This window comes from Microcebus murinus, chromosome 15 (genome assembly GCF_040939455.1).
Source record: "Microcebus murinus isolate Inina chromosome 15, M.murinus_Inina_mat1.0, whole genome shotgun sequence".
NCBI lineage: Eukaryota > Metazoa > Chordata > Mammalia > Primates > Cheirogaleidae > Microcebus > Microcebus murinus.
In genome coordinates, this window is record NC_134118.1 from 43,764,134 (window position 1) to 43,788,385 (window position 24,252).

The following is a 24,252-nucleotide window of genomic DNA, read 5'->3' on the forward strand; positions in this document are numbered from 1 at the left end:
TCATTTCAGCCTCAATCGTTAAACCCAAGGCAGTTACAATTTGGCTTTACTAAACTAGGTTTGAACAAAGAATGCAAAATAATTTAACAAAGAATACAGACTACTGGGTGAAATTCCCACTGTGCTTTAACTCTTAGGCAGGTTTTCAATCTCTGGCATATGTAGTCTGCTCCCTAATCTGGAGTATAATGGTAAATCTTAATCTCTGGTCTAGATCTTTCTCCCAAGATCCTAATCTAGATACCTCACATCCATAAAACACCCCATGTGGATATTTCTCAGGCATTCACACTGTAATACTTTGCTTTGATTACAAAGAAATCTCCTCCAGGGAAGAAAAGGTATCTTTAATCTTAGTATTCTCATTACCTAATATGATATACCAGCCATTCAAATAGATGATCTTTAAACGAATGAAGTAAACCAAAAATATCTTAAAAGAGCAGACTGGTGCAAATTAATCCAAATTTAATTGTTTGAAATAGTAAATAAAACTTTTAAGGAAAAGATCTCCACATTCCTTAAAAATATAACTTTAGATGAGTATTCTTTACCAATTTATTCAACATTTAAAAAGACAAAAAAAAAGTTCAAATGTATGACTTACAGCACAAAGATAGATTTGGTTTTACCAAATTTCCACCTTGCAAATTAAGAATATTTTTTACTAGTTGAGATTTTTCTTTGAAGGTATATGGGATATAGAGTAACTTTATTTATATGACAAGTTTTTATTAAACACATTTTACAATCAAGAGTCATGAAGCATAAAGGTGAGGTGGTCCCTACTGATCAAGAAGTATAAATTAATGTGTTACTCTGATAGTATAGCCACCTATAATGGAACATAGGTATATATTTGGCAACAATTTTATATCTTCCATGAATTTGTGTTATTTCTATATATCACATAATTACGGAATTTTAAAACTGAAGAGTATTGTAGTTATGCATATTTTGGAGATCTTCTAATTTTACTTTTTTTTTTTTTTGAGACAGAGTCTCACTTTGTTGCCCAGGCTAAAGCGAGTGTCATGGCAGCAGCCTAGCTCACAGCAACCGCAAACTCCTGGGCTCAAGCAATCCTTCTGCCTCAGCCTCCCGAGTAGCTGGGACTACAGGCATGCACCACCATGCCCTGCTAATTTTTTCTATATATATTAGTTGGCCAATTTATTTCTTTCTATTTATAGTAGAGAAGGTCTTGCTCAGGCTGGTTTCGAACTCCTGACCTCCAGCAATCCACCAGCCTTGGCCTCCCAGAGTGCTAATTTTACATTTTAAAACAACGAAATGTATACAAAGAGAGGTTAACTGATTTGCCCAACATCATTTAATGGGAGGTAATGGTTGTTAATGGTAATAAAGGAATTCTAGCCTCGTGCATTCTTATTCTAACATTTGTTTGCAATACTGCTGTGGAGCCTCACCACTGCAACCTATTTTAATGGCTTACTAAAAGAAAAAATATCAAAACACCATTAACTAGGAAATGTATGCTATTCAGAAGCAAAAATGCTCACCATATGATCCATAAGCCTTCCCTTGCTTTGCTCTCATATCATTTGTGTGTTCAAAAAGGAGAACACTTTCAAACTCTTACAAGCTAAAGCCCATCAGAAACAGTGAGATGATTTTAATTCCAAGGAACTGTCTCCAAGTATGCTAAAGAAAACAGCCTTGCAAACTGCACAAATACTTTCTCTTCTGCAAACAGTCATCTTAAGGCAAAAAGAGTCTCAGTGCAGCAGCATCACTGCCAAGCAACCCTAAGAAACAGAGCAGCATAGAGCAGGGTGCTTTTTGTTTTTTGGTTACCTATTTGTCCCAGAAAAGGTGCTCTTTTAAAATGAAGGCCTGGACATGCTTCAGACATTCACTCCAGAAAATAAAAAAATCTTGTGTCTGATATCTTCCTTTCTTTTTTTAAAATGTGCACTTCACTCACCAGTTTTGTTTCTCTGAAAGCGGTATAAAGTTGCACTGTTACGGCTATATAATCTCTACTTATATTCCAAGTATATCAAAACTTCTAAAAATCACTGTGAAGTCTCACAAGTTGTAGGCACCAAAAAGGGGACTTTTGTTATGTCTTTCTCATTCGATCCTGTCTCAACCAAGGCTTCAAGTATCCTGGATTTGGAAAACTGGGCAAAGCACTCTCTAAGGGAGAAAAGCGATTTTTATAACATTTTACATTAAAGAACACACAATTATTTTTTTCTATTGTATTCTTAAATCAGAATGAGCTTTCTAAGGCTAATCTGATTATGTCACTTGCCTGTGTCAAATTCTTTAATGGCACACTCAGAATAAAGTCTAAATTCATTTAGCATAAACTGTAAGGTTCAGGATGAGGCACCCGCCAGGCATTTGGCATTTGTTCCTCCTTTGGTATGTTCTTCCCTCCCTCTCACCAACCCACCCATGACTCTGGGCCTGTCTCATCTCCCTCTTTGTAAAGGATCTGGGTATGTTGTTTATTCTGACTAGAATATCCTTGCCAGCCTCCTCTAACATCATTTAATTGCCACTCACACTCTCAGACTTTCCTCAGGGGAGCTTTCCTAATAGTGCCAAGAGCTTACCTCAACCACAGCCCCTTCCATGGTAATTATGATAATGTGTTTGCTTTTCTACCTCCCTCACTAGGCAGTGAGCTTCTTCAGGGGAGAGACCTTTTCCTTCCTTGCCTTTGGAGACTTAACGCCTAGCAAAGGGTAGCATATCCTGTAACTGACAGGCGCTTAAATTTGTGTTGAATAAATGTTAATGAACCGCCTTTCTCTTAAAGCTGATGCTGTTTAGTCTGATTAATCGCATACATTTTTGCTTGTCCTTTAAAAGGAAAAAAAGAACAAATGAATGTTACTTCAAAAGTTGGTAATCTCAAATATGGTCAAGAAAAATCATGTGAGGACATTTTCCAAATAAGCAGGTACAATCCTTTCTGAAGAGTTCCAACACTATTAAGCATTATTCTGATAGGTAACTATTATAAATTCAACTCTAGGTGGAAAATTTATTTTCTGTATTATTTATTACAAGCTTAGTGTAGCCTATATTATTTACTCTTTCAAAAAGATTATGCTATTTCCGGTAAGCACTCCCAAAGTCAAGAAACAAGAAAAGTCACAAAGTATAGTATTACCTGCTAATTCCAAAAAGTAAATTCAAAATTTACTGAAAAAATTTTATACTTATTTTAATGGTCTGGTTGATAAAGAGGAATGTAATAATGATAATTATACTTGAAGGCCAAGAGAATATTTAGGGGGAAAAAGCCCCACATATTAAGGGTATGCTGTAAAAATGTGCTCCATATTTATTTCTTTTAATCTATAGTAAATTTAATCCAAAGTCTGACTTAATTTTTTTGATTGATTGATTGATTGACTGATTGTTAGAGACAGGGTCTTGGTCTCACTCTGTCACCCAGACTAGAGTTCAGTGGCATCATTGTATCTCACTGCCTTGAACTCCTGGGCTCCAGGGATCCTCCTCAGCCTCCCAAGTAGCTGAGACTATAAGCTAACACCTGTTTATCAACATCAATTTACATCTCCTGGTATCACCCATCCTCCAAACATTTATTACACAAATGTAGTTTTTTAAAAAAGCATTTTAAATTTTAATCACATTCAAAAACTTCTTTAGAGGATCTCTTTAAAAAATGTTTATAGAGCAAATACATCACTATGCCAAAAAAAGCTCTCCTAGGGAAGCTCCCTGGGACTGGTCTTCTGGATCCTCCTATACCAAGTTGAAGACCTACACCTCAAGATACTTTAACCAGACTGGTGTATAAAAACACCCTAAGAAGCCTTGCACTGCTTTTTAAAAACCAGTGCGATAACAAATGTTCGGGACTATTGCAGAAGGGCATGAGTGGACAAGGCCAAACACAACAAAACATGAAGACAGCATTTGGGGCTCACGCAGCTGCTGCAGCATGTCAGAAGGAGACTGGATAGAGAGAGGGGGGCTTGGATAAGTTTAGAGATTAAATATGGCATCTTTATGTAAGGACTTACTTTTAAGTAAGTAAGAGAAGCCACAACAGATACATAAATTTCCCCAAATGTTACAACAGTGCTTTTCCACTAGAAATACACAACTTTCAATTGAAGTGGTCAAAATATAATTTGTCCTCCATTTCTAATGATTCGTGCTTTCCTAATATTTAACACAATATGCTCAAAATATGTTCCTCCTTCCATGAGTATACACAAAACTTGGTTCAAAACAAATCCTACAGTGACAAAAATAGTATGCTGAAAATACAGCTACTGTGAATCAGCAAGGGGTCCATGATAATACATTAAGTGTAAGTGTGTTAAGAACATCTATGTATTTCTGCAGCTTCACTTAACTCACAAGTATTTGAAAAACTCATCTGTACCACAAACTACAGCAGCTGACGTCTATTATTAGGGATATAAACAAGGCTAGAATGTCACTCACTGTAGATCCTTTCAAAGAAGATAATCACAAAAACAGTTATATTGGGCATTGAACTAGTTATATGAGGCTTTGAAACTAATAAAGCTACGCTGACTTACTGTGAGTTTTTAAGGGATGCTGGAATAACACATTAAGTCATTTATCTGATGTCACAAAATTTGAAATTAAAATAGACTCATCTGATGCTATGAATGAGAAGAATTTTAGGACCAAATAAGACATTTGTTTTGCAGTTTGAGTTTTTAAGGATAGACTTTGCTTTGAGATCTGAATTTGCATTTTAAAATGTGTTTTTTTCTTGAACCGTTTTAACTTTCTAAAGTGATTTGAGAGTTTGCCCTGCAATTTTACATACTTTCTCATGCTTCATCTCTTACAGCATATCTATTTTAAAAGTAGAAGAATACTAAAGAAAAGTAAAAACTTTTTTTTATGCTATGACTGTAGTAAACTCTTTACCGTTTTATTAAAGCTATTATTGATTTTGCAAAAAACTATGCAGGTATTTCAAAATGGGTGCTCTTTCTCAGTTCATTTTGTATGTAAGCAAATATATCAAATAAATAATTTGGCCAATTAGCTCAGGATTGTCTCTGAACAGTTAATTTTTAAAAGAATGAACACTACCTCCAGAAAGTTACCAAGAGCTTACTTTGTTCTGTTCTACTGTAATGTCACTTTAGGTTAATTTATAGAACTAGGACAGTAATCTCTCGGGTGCTAGAATAACAGTACCTTCAGTATATACAGTCCTTTGCTCCATGTACTTTCACTATATACATAGGGATGTGTAATTATACATATATGTAGTATATATTCTAGTATGCCAAATTATGATATATACATAAAATAATATAAAATATGAGATACATGAACTATATCAGACCTAGATGATACTAAAAGGATATCATTACAATGTTAAGACTTTCCTAACATATAAATAGGGATCTTTTCTGATTTCATATCATGTTTACCACATGGAATCACTAACTGTGAAATACGCTGGGAGTTTTCAAAATGTGTTCTGCAGAGCCCAAGGGGATGAAAGAGCAGCCAAGGCAGCTCAGGAGGCAGGACTCAGAGCTCAGTACCCTTACCCAACTTTACTGCCTCCACATTCATTTGGGACCTCAAGACATAAAACTGTTAGGTTTGGGGTTAAAAAGTAGAGATTTGCTCCTAACATGCATTAATTACACGAAAATAGGGAAAGCGCCAGTTTAACATTAAAAAATATATTTCAAAGAGTTCGTGACACTTGTGTCTCAATCCTTCAGCGATCTGTGAACCAATTATAAATCTATACATGTCCGAACATACTTTTGCATATTGTAAACAAAAGAAGAGTAATAATGTCTAAAATATATTTAGAGACAATGAAGATAACGATATGCAAAAGGAAATATTATCTAATTTTAAAAAGCCTATGATGCTCATACCCATTCTAAAATAACCACCCCTGATTCTGGCCCTGCTGCCGGGGCAGCCTTGGTGGCCACTGGTATTACACACGACCATCTTTATGGCTGTGGGACAAAGGTGGGCATTTGGCCCAACAGCAGCCACTCTACGGGCTTTCCTATAATGTACCATGTGGCCTGGTGCGAAAGGACAAGTTAGACCAATGAGATAACCTCTGCAATCTGAAGGGAGTAGATAACAAACGAGGCCATGCGAAGCTGACACGGAAGCTGCCAGAGCACACAAAACAGAGCCTGGGGCAGAATTGAGGCCACAGAAGGGCACTGTAGGCCAAAGCGCTCAGAAAGCAGAACCCATTTAAGGCAGAGGATACAAAGTAGAAGAAAACAGAAGAGAAGGAGAATATGAAAGAGAACAAAGCAGACAGACTTCCCATGAAACAGAAATGCAAGGAAAGAGCAGGACAGAGCAACAGTCCCCCAGAACGGCCTCAGTTCCCAATAACCTTGTTTTGGCACAGGTGCATCCTTCCTTCTTGCCTTAACAAACAAAACCGAATCCTTTTTCTTAAGATACTCTGAGTCTCAGTCTCTGTTCCCCGCAATGGAAACATAATTAGAACTAATATTAATGAGCCCAGAGTTAATGAGAAATTTACACAAACATTAGGTATTCTTAAAAAGCTACATATAGCATGAGGCTTTTTAATGTGCTGAAATCCCATGCAGTAAGCCAGAAACTGTACCACTCAACACACTTATGCTAACACATGTGGTGGTCAAGATGAAGCTACACTAACAGCATGCTGCAACACATCAAGTGGTCTGTGTTTTAAACCACTTAAACCAAAATTTTAAAAACCTGGGCATATATTACCCAATTTGGTCGAAAATTTTCTTTTACACAGTTCTTAACAAAACATGCTACCTTAGAATTTAATGTTACTTATGAAGGCCAGTATGAAAGAAAAGACTAGAAGCATTCACATATACCCCAGCAAAGGCAGAGTAATTTTTAAAAAGTTGTTATACAGAAAGAATGGAAAGATTATACAACTTCACTGTTCTTAAATAATTATGTCAACTACATAGCAATAATCTTGTCTGATTTGATATTATGTACTCTGGAGGTTGCTAAATAGTGGTTGAAAGCCATTATCTAGCATTGCAGAAGTACAAAGTTTTTTCAAAAAATAATTAAATTAGTTGATAGAATTTTAAAAACCAAGCGATATTACATATGAGATCTGACATTTCTGGCTTCTTGATACACTAGAAATTTTTCTGTATGGGTGCGTATTTTCACAAGTCAAAAAAGGAATATGGCTAAGTAGCAGTCAGTTACTCCATTTAGATGAGGCAAGGGCATTCCAGTTTCTTCTAATTCTCCCCAGTTGCCTGCCAATCTCTGTGGGCATTTTAGTTCATAACCTCTGCTCTACAGAGAGGAGATTTATAATCTCACATGGGCATCAACATATAACTAGTAGTTTATAAATAGCAGTACTGCTTTGGTTAAATGAAGTGATGGTTAAGGTAATGTGAAATAGTTCAAAAGTTGGTCCCAATTCTGTTTTGGATTTAACAACAGTTAAATACATATCTAACTTGGCACCCCACTGATCCTTTTACTTTTCCATGCTCTCCCTACCTTTTCTGTCTGGCTTGAGGTTCCTATCCACAGGTGGTGGTTCACAGTCTGCAACAGGAACTGGCCTTCTGGGAGGGGTCTTTGGGCTAGACCTGAAGCCCATATGAGCAGGAGGAGGAACTTGCATTCCAAATGAAGAAAAATCAAATGTTCCTGGAGTCATTGGCACGTAATTTGCTTCCTGAATTGGTTCTGTAAAACTGCTGGAATGTTGTCGTGGTGGTGAGTTGGGATTCATCGGGACGTAATTTTCATCCAGTTCTTCACTTGATACACTTCCCACTGTCAACACATTTTTGGTTTTCTAAAACACACATATATTTCTTTTAATAAACAAAAACTACTGTCAAATGTGAAAACACAATTGTAAGTCACACCCATTCATTTTATGATCTCATTTTGTCTCAGGGTACTAAGTATAAAGACTGTGATAATGAAATACACTCAATGATGTCAAGCATACTTACAAAGTGGTTATGGAAGCCTTCAAGTGAACTAGATCTATCACTTGGAAATGTTCGTGGAATATCATAGCAGTCTTGAGAACTAGCATCTAAAACAAAGAACAAACTATCAACATTTCTTCCTATCTTTGCCAGCTCTCAGAGTAATCAGGAATGACCTATTCTTCCTGTACACAAGCATGCATGTGCACACACAAACACACACACACACACACTCACACACAGATGTTAAAAACGATGCTCACGGAATAATGTCTTGAATTGGCATATTAAACCACTAGAAAATGCAGACACTCACTTATATGCTAACCAATACCAGTATCTAATTATGAGAGTGAGTAAATGTCTAAGGCTGGGATGAGATGGCTTCTGTAAAAATGAAGAAGAGAAATACTTCTATTTTCTCATCTTTTGTACCACCTTAGGCCTAATTTACATCTTATTAGCTTATAGTCAGGTTACACAGTCACTTAAAGAAATTCTTTTGAAGGATTAAGTAAGTACTGATGTAAGTACTATCCACAATACCTTAAATTTTTGTCTTTAACATAGCTGGAAAACTCTACCACAAAATACAGAGATGTTAGCACATCGTGTTTAAGGTATGTTCATTAAAATCTTGCACTTTGTGTTTTTAGGACTTTGAGCATCTCAGAGAATAACCCAGACCCATTTTTTCTCCTCTCAAAGTCTGTAACTTTTGGGTGCAGGCTCTAGGAGATGGTATTAAAGAAGCATACTCACTAGCAATAAGAAGTGGCTAGTGATAAGGGGAGAAAAGATTCAGCTTCTAAAAACTAAATAAAATCAAACAAAAAGTATAATGGCTTGATTGGAAGAGAATATCACCTGTTAGACACAAAGTAAAAATTGCTTATATAGGAAGGAAGGAAACAGAGTCCAACAGATGTGACTTAGAAGCAGCCATAATGGCACACAAATACAGGAAAGGCTCTGACTCGGAGAGGCTTTGTGGCTGGTCCATTTCCTGCTCCTCTGCCCAACAGAGAAGCTATCCACCCAGGATTACAGAGAGTAGGAAAGAGAGGGGCATACTTCCTGAAGCAGGAAGGCATTACTAACGCCATACTTCTTCAGGGATAAAAAAACTCCAACTCTTTCTCCCTTCCAACAGAGCACAAATGCACACATGTGTGAACACACATGCACGCGTATACACCCTTCCAGGGATCTACTGAGACTCTGATATCTTGGTTACATGAGCAGGTAACTGCAGAGCTGAAGCAAAAAAAAAAAAAAAAAGGACTATTTTTTTACAGCATAGTATATTTACCATATATTCAGAAAAACAGATTTTCTACCATTGCCCTCTAACAGAGTAGAAGCCAACTGGAGCTGACCTTTTCGCAGTTTGTTCAGATCCACAATGGAAATGGTGTTACTCCGCGACGGCGGCATCCCAGCTGTGGGGACACAGTGACTATTGTCATCTGAGGCCGTGCGCGGGACACTACACGTTTCCACAGGAGACCGGTCGTGAGCTAGGTGTGGTTTCGGTGGCCGAGGTGGAGGGACATCTGGAATAGCGTCCAGCTTTGACGTCTGTCCCAAGGTCCCCTCTGGAAATGTTCGTGGGATCTGGTAAGTATTACCGGGTGTTGGAGGAATGTCATAACTGATAGACACGTGCCTCATTTGAGTCTCTACACTTGATGTCCCAGATGGGGTATTAAAAACATAGAGTTCTCCATCTGCTTCGGTACTTGATGGAGACACCTTTGGTAAAACATCGTGGGAATAGCTCCTGGGCAGGTAATAGAGGCTGGAGTCGACAGAAACAGACACAGCGCGTGAAGGTGGAGAGTCATACATCATTTGCTGCTGAAAAAAGCCATTCACTCCGTGTTTGCTCTGGGAGGAAGCAGGATTTTTATGAGAAGGAACGTTGTCATTGCAGTCTGTTTCAGAAGACGTGGATTTTGCAGAATCAGCATGTGTTCTAAATAAAAATTGTTAACGACAGAATAAACATGGTGAAGATATAAGAATACATTTTTAATAAATATTTTTATAGCTTAGCAATCAAAAGATAGGGGCTTTTTTCATTCGATTTTTTTTTGCATGATCCATGAGATTTAAAGCACAAATATTCTTTAGTTTTTATGATTATACACCAGACAACAAAGCCACCACCACAAAACCACCAAAAGCATTCTCCCTAATTCCTGCCCTGTACCTGCCCACACCCCCAACTCCACCTATTAAATTTACACATAAGACCACAATCCCTTAAGCACTGGAATTAGATATCACAAAGCTCTGGGAAAGGTAAATGATTAATGTATAGACACAAGGAAAAGCATTTTCTTGAAGAACATGCAAAAAGTACAGTTTATAAAGTCGATCCACTGTTCTTAAACTTTCCTGTGGCAAATTTGTTGTTCTGTAAAATTGAAAGTCTAGTGATTACCTGGTATTGAATACATTCAATGTGCCCTACAAGTAGGTAACAACTTAAGAGGTTTCATGTATCTTCCCTTCCACTAATTTTCTTTAACAAACATTTAGCCAACACTATAAAGAGGATCAACATACAAGACACCGAGTTAACCAACTCCAAATAATAATTAACCTTGAGAAACCTCATTAAAGTATATTTTATGCTTTGGGTTAACATTTGCAGCCTCTGCTTTTTGAGGTATCAGAAATGTGGAGTACAAGACAATCACACACACACTTCCTTAATGCTAAATAAGATATATGAACTTCCTATGCATGTTGTCCAAAGTTGTATAGGAATTTAAACATTCCTCTAAATAACTTATGATAGTTTTTTAAAAAGAGCTTATCTTCCCTGATTTGTTAGTAACCCCTGGCACTATATACTGTATTGCATTTACTCATCGAAACTCTCCCCCTTTGGTGTCAGAGAACCCATATTGTGAAGGATTCTTCCTTCTCCCTCACTGATTTTTCCCTTGTTTCACTGACTGGTTCCTTTTTCTGTCTCTCCACGTGGGAATGGCTAACAGAGTTCAGTCCTCTAACCTTTTACCACACATGCCACTAGTGAATCCTTTTTCATTATCACCTTCCTCTTTGAATGCTAACAACTCTGTCTTCCCACCAAATTCTAAGTCTCATATTGGTCAAACTGGTATTTCTACTTGGTTACCGCAGTATTACCTTGCTTATGTGCCCCAAACCAAATCCAATTTACTTCTCAAATTGATTGCTCTTCCTGACTTGCACCGAAAGAAATGACTTTATCCAGATTCTCCAGGCTCAAAATCCAATTAGCTTGATTCTTTCTCTTTGATCCCCATAATCAAGCCTGTACTGAATCCGTCTTACCTGCCCACCTGTTCCCCTGATCTATTCCCACTGCCACCACCCCAAGTCCATGTCCCTGCTGAGACTCTCCTAACTCAACTCTCCCTACTGGAATTTCCTCTAGTTTCTCCTTCTCCCAATCTATTCATGGAACCAGACTGCTACATTGCTCTGCTCAAGAGCGATATTTTCAAAGCATGGTTTTTCTATCACTCACCTACTCAGAGAAAAATCTATTAAGGGTCCCTACAGGCTGTGGGAACTATTAGGCCACAAAGTGATCCACAGAGCATTTAGGTTACTAATAGCCTGGCTCCACCTTCAATGTCCCATCTCTTGTCCTGCCACTCCCCAAGTTGAACCTTTTCCTCCTAGAGGCTCCCTCCTTCCTCATTATCTTCCTTCACCACCCTCATTCTCACCTCTCCTAACTCTCATGCTGTTTTTGTACAAATTACTAATCATATTCTCCTCTTCTCTCACAGCTAAGTCCAGTTCAAACCCTACTCTTCCTATAAATAGCTCCTGTTTTCTCCATCTTTAAAACACGTGCACTGTCCCTTTGTAGAATTTCTAATGCACCTACACATATTCTAAAATTTGCACTTTATTTAATTCAAATGCAGAGTTAAGAGGGGTGAGAGGTATAAGGATTAATAAATAAACTCCCTGCTCTGATCAGCTTATAGTTTAGTGAATAATAAGTAAAAATATCAATCTATTTCCAATGCTGTGATAAAACCAGATATGGTGACATACTCAGGATGCCATAAAAACCCCAAAAGACATTTAATCCAACCTGGGAGTTTGGGGCAATGCTTGCTAGAAGAGCACATGTCTGAGCTCTTGCAGGAGAAATAAAAGTTTACAAGGTAACTTTCATATATTATCTTCATCTGTAATACTTAATGCTCGCACATCTTTATTTCTTAACAAGCCTTACTTGTAAACTCCAAAGGTGACTATTTATAATTAGTTTATATCTTCAGAACACACAGCATAATAGTGGGCACAAACATGAATATTTGTTATTTAACTGTTCAAATTGTTACGAAAATATAGATGGGCAATGATTTTGAACCTAATTTGCAGTGCAGTAAGAAAGCTGTGATGCCAGTGAAATCAATGGAAGACACTATGTAAAAAGAAAGTGTACTGAAAACTGCCACTTAGCTGTTGGATTTTGAAAAGCTGCTACTCAAAAATAATTGTGAATCTTCATAAAATAAAAATCTTAGTTAGTAGCATAGGTAGCAAAGTTGCGAGTGTGTAATTTTAAATACTCACAGCAAACAAGCAAAATCAAGTTAGAATTTGGTATTATTAATGAGTGTTGACTTATAAGATTTTTTTTGCTCTTACAGGTAAAATCCCATTACAACAAATATATAGAAACCCATCTTTGAAATGTGTGTGAGCTGTTCCTATCACCTCAGGGCATGTTTTACAGAAATTGTTTTGCGGATCTTAACAAATTCTATATAAAAATTTTTTTTGAACAAACGCATGTCTGATCCTAGCCCAGTAACAATCACTTTCCACACAGAAAAAAGCTTTTTGTCATAAAAGTAATAACGCTCAATATCTTATAATCTTGTTTAAGATATATCTTTCATGTCCACTATGCAATTCACCCTCACTTTTACACTGTAAATAAATATGCCCAATTGACAGATGACATCACTAATTGTCACATAGCTGTTAATGGCAAAGACTGGCCTCTCCATCATCATTTCCCTATTTTTTTTTTAAATAGTGAAACAACTGCCCTCTATCTCCCTCTGTCACCTTAAGCCTCCAAATACTTCCAAATGACAAGGAAAATCAAATTAAAATATCTTCTACCTTAGAAGAAGAGAGGTGTAGAAGCAGGGAACTCAAAATATTTGGGAAAGGCTTCATGACCCCTCTGGTCAAGTACTGTACCCCATATACTTCCATTTAAAATTGTATACAGAAAAGGCTTGGGGTAAGCTCTATTTCATTGCTATGAAAATTTAAATTCTTCATAGTTTTTAGCAATATATTTACTTCATTAAATTTAATTAAAACCCAATTTATATATTCCAAGGAATTTGCTATATTGGGATTTTACCTGTATGATTAATTTCTCACACAGATCCAAAACAACCACAACACACTCACTGCAATGGAATCGTTTTGCTTTCAAAATCTTCTAGTAGTAGGTATTCCTCTCCTTCTTCAGAAACAAAAGATGACCCTTGGCTGGTTTACAATCACATAAGAAATGGAGCAAGATCACCATTTATAAATCAGTGAAATCTGTTAAGCAAGTAATACTGTGAGTCTGTAACAAAGACTATAAAACAGCAGACAGATTTCCAAAAGGGCCTTGTGGGTACAACTGTCCTTAGCCAAAGATGGCAGAGACTGTGTTTCTTCAATAAAGATCTCCTCAATATCAGAAATCATTAGTAGTGGAATATACACTTGAACTGTAAGCCTGAAACATATGTCTGTATAGATGGTTTCTTTTAAGCCTGCAAGTCAAGGTTAAAAAACTTTAAAGGTAAGAGTCTTAAACGTGTATACACACACACACACACACACACACACACGCACGCACGCACGCACGCACAAGCGCACGCACAAGCACACGCACAAGCACACGCACGCACACGCACTCCACACACAGGCATATATTACACAATTCACCTGGTGGGTTCAGGCTTCTTGCTTTGACAGTTGATTAGCAAGAGGTAGTCTTGAGGATCCTCCTGGAGGCCGAGAGCGTCCAGGTGTGGCGGGACACTGATGAGCTGATACGGAGGAGGTAGAGCAGCGGAGGAGGACGCATCCACCTGGGTGGATGGTGCTGCTGCATTTACAGCTGACGGTAAATCTGATGGTGCTTGTAAGGAGCTGCCAGGTGGCTTCACAGGATCTGCAACACCAAAGTTTAACCATTACTGTCTGTCACATTTTAAGATTTTTTTTTTTTAAAAACAAAGCTACTTTAAAGTTTGCAGATAAATTGTTTCAATGCACAAGAACAGAATAAATCTCGACAAGGTCAGGTAAAACAAGCACTGCCTAAATGGCAGCATTTGCAAGGGAGTAATTGGTTCTCATCAAAGAGCTCTAAAGAGCAGGACTCTCTCTCTATTCCAGAAGCTCTATATATAAAAAAAAAAAAAAGCCATAGTTAACCTTGCCTTGAACCGTCTTTAGTTTTGAGGCTGCTGGGAATGAAGGTGTTCTTACCATCTTAGCAGAAAAGACTGGTTTTTTTTCCCCGATGACAATAAACAAAGTGCTTCCTAAGCCAAGCCAACCTTCCAAGGAGACCCATTTCATTACATGGCACTCACAGGCCCACAGCACTGTAAGTACCAGGGTCTCTTTATGCAATGTTTATTTTGATGTTCATTCTTTTCCTTTTGCTTCTTTGCAGACTAGGGAGAAATATTTCTACTTCTGGGACTGGTGAAAATAAATTCTATTCATGTTCAGGGAAAGAGCTTCTTTAAGGCATCATCTCTTCACTAAGCTCATAGCCTCATCTGCCTCATTGGTGGGTTTCTGGGTTATTTTCATGAAAAGGGGTCAGCAAGAAAAGAAGTAATTGATTAAGTCCTTACCTATGTTCTGAGAGGACATATAAACTTAGCTAAATTGTACAGAAAAATGAATTTGAAACCATTTTGAAATCCTAGAAATAAAACCCCACCATAATCACTGACATAACAAAATATAATTATAAAGAACCAGAAGAAAATGCTCTGTTAGTCTGGTTAGGAATGAAGGCAAGGCTATATAAATCATCCAGAAAAAGGCAAATGCTCATATGTGAATAAAAATAATTTGTTTGTTGTCCATTTATATTAGAACAGAAAAAGCTGTGTTGAAACAGATTTTTCATAAGAAAACATTACATAAAAGATGCCAAAAAGTGGTAAGGGAATTAACATGTCCTACCAAATAGACTCAAATGAGGTCATCTGGCCTGTTAACTTACCAGAGGGGGCTACATATCAGCTCTGTCTTCTCTAAATACTTAGAATAAATCCACATGCTTTTGATAATGTCTTTATGTATTTAGCTGTAATATTCATATATGCACCACAGTCAATTTTACTTTGCTCATTTTACAACTCTTCCTCCTAGGCCTACAAGGTCATATCCTAATTATGAAGACTGAATAGCACATTAGTATGGCTAAATATATCTCTAATTGTAGGTCCCAATAACAAAAACAAAAAAGGATCAGAACTCCTATGCTTCACTGTGCCTTACATGTAGTAGATGCTGAAAAAAAAAGTTTCATTCACAGGGTAGAAACTCACTGAGCACTTTCTCTATGTCAAGTTGGAAGAGATTAAAAGCAAGGGGCATTTCCAAATCTGTAAGACCCATGCACCTGCATGCGCAATTTGAGATTTGCACCTCCAGAACTCTGTGAGCCCTCCCAGATGCGAATTAAGTTTGAAAACTTTCCATTAGAGAATAGGACCTGAGGAAATGCAAGTTGAGCTAACTTCTAACTTTTTACCTTTGCTATGCTTCAAGCAATGCCAAGTCTTTACACAGGCTCATCTAACAAAACCTAACGCCTTATGCCAGGTGTGAATTCATTTTTTCTTTCTTATTTATGGAAAGTGAGAATAGAAAATGGTGAGAACAGAAAAATGAATTTCTGGATATTTATACAGCATAATGCCATTATTTTAGAGGTTGCTTATAAATACGTGTTGTCATGTTAATAGATGTTGATTATAAAATGATGTCTATAACATACCCTATGAAGTATTTTACTTTCAGTTGCAAATACATAGAGATTTATTTAAAAGGATTTATAGTGACTCACAGTAAATCCTTGTGGGTTTCAGAGACTATGAAAAATATTTTACCTTTTAAAGAAGAGCTTAAGAAAAATACATACAACATCAAGGAGGGAGAGAAAAGAGGGATCAAAAAGCTGTTCATGTATCCTACAAGCTGTATTCACAAGTATGTTTTATATACTTCTCTTTCCTCTGCTGTAGAGGTATAACAAAATTGAATAAACCAGTTCAATTTTTAGTTCTCACCCAAAACAAAATAAAATACTGGAAATACTGTACTATATGAAATAGTATGAATTCTAGCTTTGCACTATAACTCCTAAAATAACTTTTCCAGGTGGTTGTTTTATAGATACACTTTTCCTTTAATACTTTTTCTAAACTTGATGGCTATACACTAAATGAATTGAGTGATTCATCTTAAGTGGGAAAAGAAAATCGCCCAGCCAGGCAATCATGTTTGCCTGACCTTGTTTTATTAACACAATGGGACCATCTCATTTTTAACCTTCCATTTTTCTCCCCTGTGAATGAGGAAAGTGTTTTACCCTCTTTATAGCTGCAAGATCCTCTCAGTTTTCTGAAAAGAGGCCTGGGATTCAAAGCTTCCTTTTTAAAATATAACTTGTTCACAATATGTGAAGATTTATATGTACTTCTAAGAGGAAATAACTAGAGAAAAACTTCCATTATGTTCACTAGCATGCTCATGAAAGTAAAGACTTTTAAACAGATATAAAAGCAACCCCAACCATACCAAACAACACTAGCATACAAAGGACTTTAAAAGGGAAGAAGGAACACTCTACCACTTTGGCTCAGATACTGTACTATCTTAAAGTTTTAGCCTTTGGGATTATTTTTCTTGAATTAATTTGACTACTTAGCTCTGCATATTTTAGCACAAGCATTACATTGTGTGTAAATATTCTCTAACATAATATTTCTGGCTCAAGTTAAGCAACTGGTCTGAAAAAAGAAACTTCTGTTCCACCTTATAAAGACATGTGATTTTCCCCTATTCTATGCTACAAGTAATGGAACAGACAATGTTGCTTTCTGTCTTGCTTTGGGTTTCTGATTTACTGCTCTAAGTAACACTGGTATTGCTTCTAAGAACCACACATTGGTTTAGGGTTTGCTAAGTGTGTAAAATTGTTTCCCATCTCTTAATTCAGAAGGCATGAAGAGTATAATTAACATCCATTAAAGGACTAATAAGCTGCTGGAGCAAACTCCTAATTGAAATTTCCTTAGAAAGCTATTAAATACTGCTAAGGAAAGCCTTTCAGTGAAAAAGCTCTCAGTGAAGAAGATTATCATGTGATGAGATCCACAAATATTAATAATAAACTGGCTCATATAACCCCCTGCCTAACGCACAGTTTTATCATATTTGGAATCATAATGCCCTGTGTTAGTGTCCCTCACAAACGTTGGGGTGCCTAGATAATGCCTCTAAACATTCCAAATAATCACTTTGAAGCTCTAGGAAACAATTCTAGTCTTTTCGAACTCCTGACCTTGAGTGATCCTCCTGCCTCGGCCTCCCAGAATGTTAGGATTACAGGTGTGATCCACTGCGCCTGGCCTCTAGTCTTTTTATTGGTAAGGTAGAATGTTTCAAAGTTGATGTGGTGGGTTAATTCTGCAACCACTAAGTTACTGTATCTGAGCATGTATTAACAGTAATAGAGATATGGTGCTGCCCATGTTCTTCTCAGGAGACCAGATGAGAGCCTTTTTCTCCCAAAATGGCTGTATCTACAGTTTTTTTGTTTCTACTGTAAAACTTCACCTTTATGTTCACAACGAAAGGTAAATAGGTCAAAGTTACTCTGTTTCTATTGATTACTGATTTATCTGGTGTAAAGAATTTTTCTTCCTGTAAAGAGATGCATTTCAAATAGATTTGTCTAATTAATTTAGCAAATAAAAGTCTCCAAAGAGTATGCATTATTAATGCTAATATAACCATTTTCTTACTTCTGAATACAACATTTTTAATGGAAGGACATTTTATAAAAGTAAATCTAAAAAATGGATACAAACAGGAAACAGCAGTAGTTGCAGTTTTCAGTGGAGCAACCTACAGTTTCTTCAGTTTATTTAATCAGCTATTGAAGACCCCTAATCACAGCACAATCTGTTCTAAGTGTTTCAGGTAGAAAAATTATCTTACTTGTCATGACTTTCTCCTTAATCTACTGTGAAAACATTCTTAGAGGTTTTAAAATAAACCCATAGTCAATGCTGACAAATGTTATAATTCTTATGCAGAGGTATGATAGCATCAGACTCTCTTATGGAGCATTTTAGAAATCTAGGTGGCTAAGCTCCACCACAGGAGACTCTAATAAATCAAGATCTCAAAGGCAGTAGCTTGAAAATGTATAATAAAACAAACCAGAAAAAACAAACCAAAAACTTGCTGTCTAGTTGAAATGGTTCTTAGGAAAACAAATTAAAACCACAAGATAGCACTAGACATCCACTAGAATGGCTAAAATTAAAGAGTGACAATATCAAACACTGGTGAGAATGTAGAGTAACTGCAACTCTCATACAATGCGTGCAGAAAAACAATCAGTACAACAACTTCAGAAAACTACAGCTACTAACTCTACTAAGGCTAAACATACATATTTCTTTAACATAGCAATGCCACTTATGGGTATACACTCAAAAGAACTAAGTTTTTATGTCCATCAAAAGACACATAAGGAATGTACTCTGCAGCTTTATTTGGATTAACTAAAAACTGGAAACAACTCAAATGTCCATCAGTACTCAAATAGATCCACATATTCACACAATGGAATCCTACAAGGATGAAGCATTCCTGTTACTTGCTACATAAATCTCACAGAAGCCAGCCAAGCCCATATGACCCCTCACCTAACGTAGGGTTTTATCCTATTTGGAACCATGATGCTCTGGTGTCAGTGTCCCTCACAAAAGTTGGGGTGCCTAGATAATGCCTCTAAACATTCAAAATATTATATTTTTTAAATAACAAATGGCACAAGAGTTTAAGCCCTAGGAAACAATTAATATCGGAAAAATGAAGCCAGACTCAATGAAGTTCTCTTACATGAAGTTCAAGAGTAGGCAAAACTCATTTTCTAGTGATAGAAGCAAAAAAATGAAAAAATAAAAAGGGTTACATCTGGGTGAGGGCTTTACTGGGAAGACACATGAGAAAATCTGAGGGATTAAGAATTGGAAACATTCCAATTCTTAATCTGATGGGCAGTTACATAGATATCTGTATCTATGTATAGATATAGACAGATACATAAAATTATATTGAACTGTACACTTAAGATTTGCACCTCTCATAGTAGTAAGTTATACCTCAATAAAAAAAGTAAATAAAAATAAAATTTTAAAAGTCCCTAATTGAGAAAGACTGCTTTACAGGAAAGGAAGTAAATATATATTCTTGTATATTAGTTTAACTACTTTACTAAAGGGAAGACTATCAAACAAGAAAATTATACTTTTTAAAATTAAGCCACTATGACCTAGGCATTTTCAGAAAAGCAACTCAGGGGCAACTTTCTAATCTTGCATCCTGAAATTAGAACAGGGGCCTTTTTTGAAGTTAGCGAGCTTCGTGTGCGCTTCCTCACACTTGTTTAGCAGATTTAACAGCTTCCACCTTGGTGTTGTAGAAACAAAAAATAAATCTGTACCTTTCCAAGAAAAACAAAAGAAATTAGTTTCTACCCTCAAATCTACTAAAGAAAAGCATTCATAGGAACCACACACAGTTTAATGAGCTGGAATTTAAAAACAGATATAGCCTGCCAGCATTTTGAGTATTCAATAATAGCAGTGGTCACCTGGGGCAGAGGAAATAACATGGTAACGATATTTTGAGAGGTTCCTGGAATCAAAACACAGGTCAGATTTTTTCCCCCTTCCTTTTGTTTTCAGGGGAAAATTAGTTATCCTCATAGGGATTGGGATAGTTATTTTCTCAGACTGTGATATCTAAGCATAGTTTATTTCTTCCCTATCTAGCCTTAAACTGGTATAGTGAAAAATCATCTCATGCTAATGAGCCAACTTCCAAGCCAAGAATAGGAACACATTCAGCTCTCTGAAATGGGAAGAGCACAGGACTTGGGACAGATATAGATAAAAACAAAAACACCTATTATTTAGTGATTGGTGGGGAGATCTATTTGGAAGCAAGAAAATGTAAAACAGGTAGTAAAGTTAATGGAAGAACAAAGACATTTTGATATTTGCCTTGTCACATTAAACAATGCAAATATGATTACAAAGGATAATTGCAGTTGCCTGCTGTTTAGAATTTGACACAAATCTTTAAACATGTGGATTATTTAAACAAAGTCAGCTACTATGAATGCAAAAGGCAATGCAGTGGTTGACTTAAAAGTCCTTTTGCAGTTTTGCCACTATGCATTAAAAACCAAAATTATAGAGTACAATACGATATTTTTTTGGTTCCTTGATACTACATAATGAAGAATCGTTCATCTTTTACTGACTTATTCCAAGAAACTCAACATATGCTTCAACACAGTATACTAAGACATTTCTAACTGTGGCTATTTGGGGAAATGGGCAGGATAGAGCTGTGAAAAATCTAAATCATAAAATTAAAATAATAAATGCAGTGGCTTTTATATAAAACCCATGAACTAAATGTATTAACAGAAAGTATTGGCAAATCAAAGTCCTTAGAACCTTGTGTTAAAGAACAGATAAAGATTTGTGATGCTGTTCTTGGTAACCACTTCACAGACTATATGTATGACAAAACTGATTAATCGTACTATGAATTTTCTTATAACCAACCACCACCACCCCATGGATATTGTAAAAAGTTCACAAACAGTGTTTCATTAAACCCAAATATACTTCTAATCTGTTTTATAAGGACTTGGGAGTTCTGCCAATGAAAGGCTCACTGTAGCTTTTAAGGTTTGAAACTTCACCCCTCCTATATTTCCATGTTGATGTTGTAGATCAAGGTGGAAGTTATAAGGTATAGTCTACCTCTATATGGTAAAACATTTATAAAGTGAAAACAGACGTTGTGACTGATTCTGACTTTTAAAATCACTGAAAATGTCTGCTAAGTACAAAAACAAAGTTCTTAGGACATTACGTTATAGTCACAAAGCCATTTAAAACTACCTAGGCTTTCCCTGACCCTCGTAGGATTGAATCAGGTGCTGCTGCTATCTATGCCTACTGTTTTCTTAGCACAACACTTACAAACTGGTATTATAATTCCTGGGTTCTCTGCCTGTCTCCCCTACTAGACTGTAAGCTCCATGAGGACGAGAACTGTATTTACAAACTTCCACAATACTTTTAATGAATCTTCTCCCACTAGATGTCCAGTTCCACATCTGTGGTATTTACCATTTCTTTCCCCAACTAGTCATCTCATGTGTGTTTGCTGAACAAATGCCCATAGCCTAGTAGTGTTAGCAAACTCAAATAATTTGGTGAACTAATGAATCAATTTTCTAAAGCAGACCATGGTTTTCTTCTTCCCAGAGCTGACTGGGTGTTCATCAAGCTCCTGGATGGTAAGAATCATTTTAAGGTGGCCAAAAAGACCAGACTCTGTGCCTTAAAACATGCAAAATTAATCTCAGACACTTGAGCATTAGAAATTCTTATTTGTGGGTTCTTGACTCTACCCACCCCTGAGTCGGCTTCCAAAAATTAGACATTCACATTCCCTGACTGAAGAATGTATATCCTCTATGAGAACATCTCATTTCCTTTGTTAAATATATGCAAGAGGGTTATAAAAAGAACAAAGAGAGAAGGAAGAACCCATACTATTCAGCCTTTCAGATCAGCTCAATCTATACAGGCAACCAATGGAGAGAGAAGTCTGCTCTAAGGTCCCCCACACAAATTCTGCATAGAAAAAGCAGCAGGCAAAAGATTAGGAGATGACAAATTATTTTCACTAAAAATTCATCACATATCGAAATTAATGTGGTATCTAAATCCAATAATTATCATTATTGACTAGTTGTTATATAAACATTAAAAAGAGAGCTATCTCATTTGTGACTTTAACTTTAAAATCCTCCACTGCACTCAAATATAGACTATACATGTAAACAAGAAAGGAAAGGAATTTAACCAGAGTTAGAAGTAATACCCCGTCACTTACGCTGTGACCAAATTTAGTAACTTCATGAAAACAACTGAAGCCTCAATTCCTCCTGTGAAACAATTTCTTGAGGCTTTTAATCACTAGAGCTCTGTTGAAGATCTCTAGTTCAGCAGCCCCTCTCCTTCCCTCTTTTAGTGCTGCTTCCAGTTGGGCATTCCAGATTCCCTCAGCTAGGGGTTTGCCCCAGCCCACTGAGCCAAACCCAGCACTGGAAGGCTCCCTATAAATGCACACTTCTAACTGTGCTTATAACCATGTAGAAAATAAGGTCAAAGGCCTCAGTTCAACTTTATTGCTGATTCTTGGCTCTACAAACCTAAATTTGTATTTGGGTCTCCTACCTAGGAGAAGAAGCGTTTGTTTCAAAAGGAAGAGAAGTACGGAAGCAGGAAAGGGAGTAAGTGGTCAGACAGCTATAGGAAAGTACCTGAAGAGGAATTCTACTGTTAAAATTCTTCTTGAGCTGTCTTGCCACTCAGCTCTTTCTAGGATAAGCACCCCAAATCTTAGTTCCTCATTCAAGATCTGTAAGCAACTTTCCCCTGGCTTTTCATTCAGAACCTTTCTACTCCAGTCAAGTAAAATTCTATTCCATCTCTGAGGCACATCCCTTCTTGTGTTTATGCAGAAATACTACTTCCCTCAAAAGCCCCCAGATTTTCTTCTAAGAAGCTTTTCTTCGCTACCTTTTATCCAAACATGGATTCCTCCTCATCCTTCCTCCTTAGTAAACTCATTTGTTTGGTATTTTTTCATTGTGTTTTGTGACTGATTCTCATTTGCTCTTCACAGGTAGTGATAATCATCTTGGCTATTTCATAACCTCATAATCTAATATATAGTTTTAAAAGTAAAACCTAAAGAATTAGGTTGATCTGCAAAAAATGATGTTGGTATTTTAAAAGGGATTGCACTGAATCTGTAGATCACTTTGGATAGTACAGACATTTTAACAATGTTGATTCTGCCGACCCATGAGCATGGTATGGTTTTCCACCTGTTTACATCCTTTGCTATTTCCTTCCTCAGTGTTTTGTAGTTCTCCCTGTAGAGGTCTTTCACCCTCCTTAAATATATCCCAAGGTATTTTATTTTTTATGCTTCGTGTGGAACTAGAGAAGATCCCGCATACCAAAAGCAATCTTAAGCAAAAAGAACAAATTGGGGAGTCATCAATTTACCAGACTTCAAGCTATACTACAAGGCTATAGTAACTAAAACATCTTAGTGGCTCCAGAAGAGAGACATAGACCAATGGAACAGAACTGAGAATCCAGATATAAAACCACCCTCATATAGTCACCTAATCTTTGACAAAGTAGACAAAAACATACACTCGGGAAAAGAATCCTTATTCAATAAATGGTGCTGGGAAAATTGGATAGCTACATGTAGAAGACTGAAACAGGATCTGCATCTCTCACTTCTCACAAAAATCAACTCATGGTGGGTAACAGACTCAAACCTAAGGCATGAAACTGTAAGAATTCTAAAAGAAAATGTTGGAAAACCTCTTATAGACATTGGCCTAGGGAAAGAATTTATGAAGATGACCCCAAAGGCAATCACAGCAAAAACAAAAATAAATAAATGGGACCTGATCAAATTAAAAAGCTTCTGCTCAGCCAAGGAAACTATCATGAGAGCAAACGGATAACCTACAGAATGGGAGAAAATATTTTCATGTTACACATCTGATAAAGGGCTGATAACTAGAATCTATGTAGATATATACAACTCAGGAAAATCAGCAAGAAAAAAAATCAAACCACTCCATTAAAAAATGGGCAAAGGACAAGAACAGAAACTTTTCAAAAGACAAACTCATGGCCGACAAATATATGAAAAAATACTCAATATCTCTAATCATCATGCAAATGCAAATCAAAACCACAATGAGATATCACCTGATTCCAGTGAGAATGTTTTTTTATCAAAATGTCCTAAAACAATCAATGTTGGCGTGGATGTG

General features: G+C 36.7%; 1 protein-coding gene across 4 annotated transcripts in view; it reads right to left on the minus strand.

Moving 5' to 3' along the window:
• GAB1 (GRB2 associated binding protein 1) overlaps positions 1-24,252 on the minus strand; it is a 128,766-nt gene that overhangs the window by 18,770 nt on the left and 85,744 nt on the right. For 2 of the 4 annotated variants that reach the window (XM_012783811.2, XM_012783807.2), the window contains exons 3-7: positions 13,971-14,199; positions 13,440-13,520; positions 9,362-9,960; positions 8,004-8,089; positions 7,537-7,840 (exon numbers count right to left, since the gene is read on the minus strand). In XM_012783811.2, the coding sequence (XP_012639265.1) occupies positions 7,537-7,840; positions 8,004-8,089; positions 9,362-9,960; positions 13,440-13,520; positions 13,971-14,199 (1,299 nt within the window). The remainder of the gene's footprint in view (positions 1-7,536; positions 7,841-8,003; positions 8,090-9,361; positions 9,961-13,439; positions 13,521-13,970; positions 14,200-24,252) is intronic. The other 2 variants (XM_012783812.2, XM_012783808.2) reach the window with 1 other exon arrangement.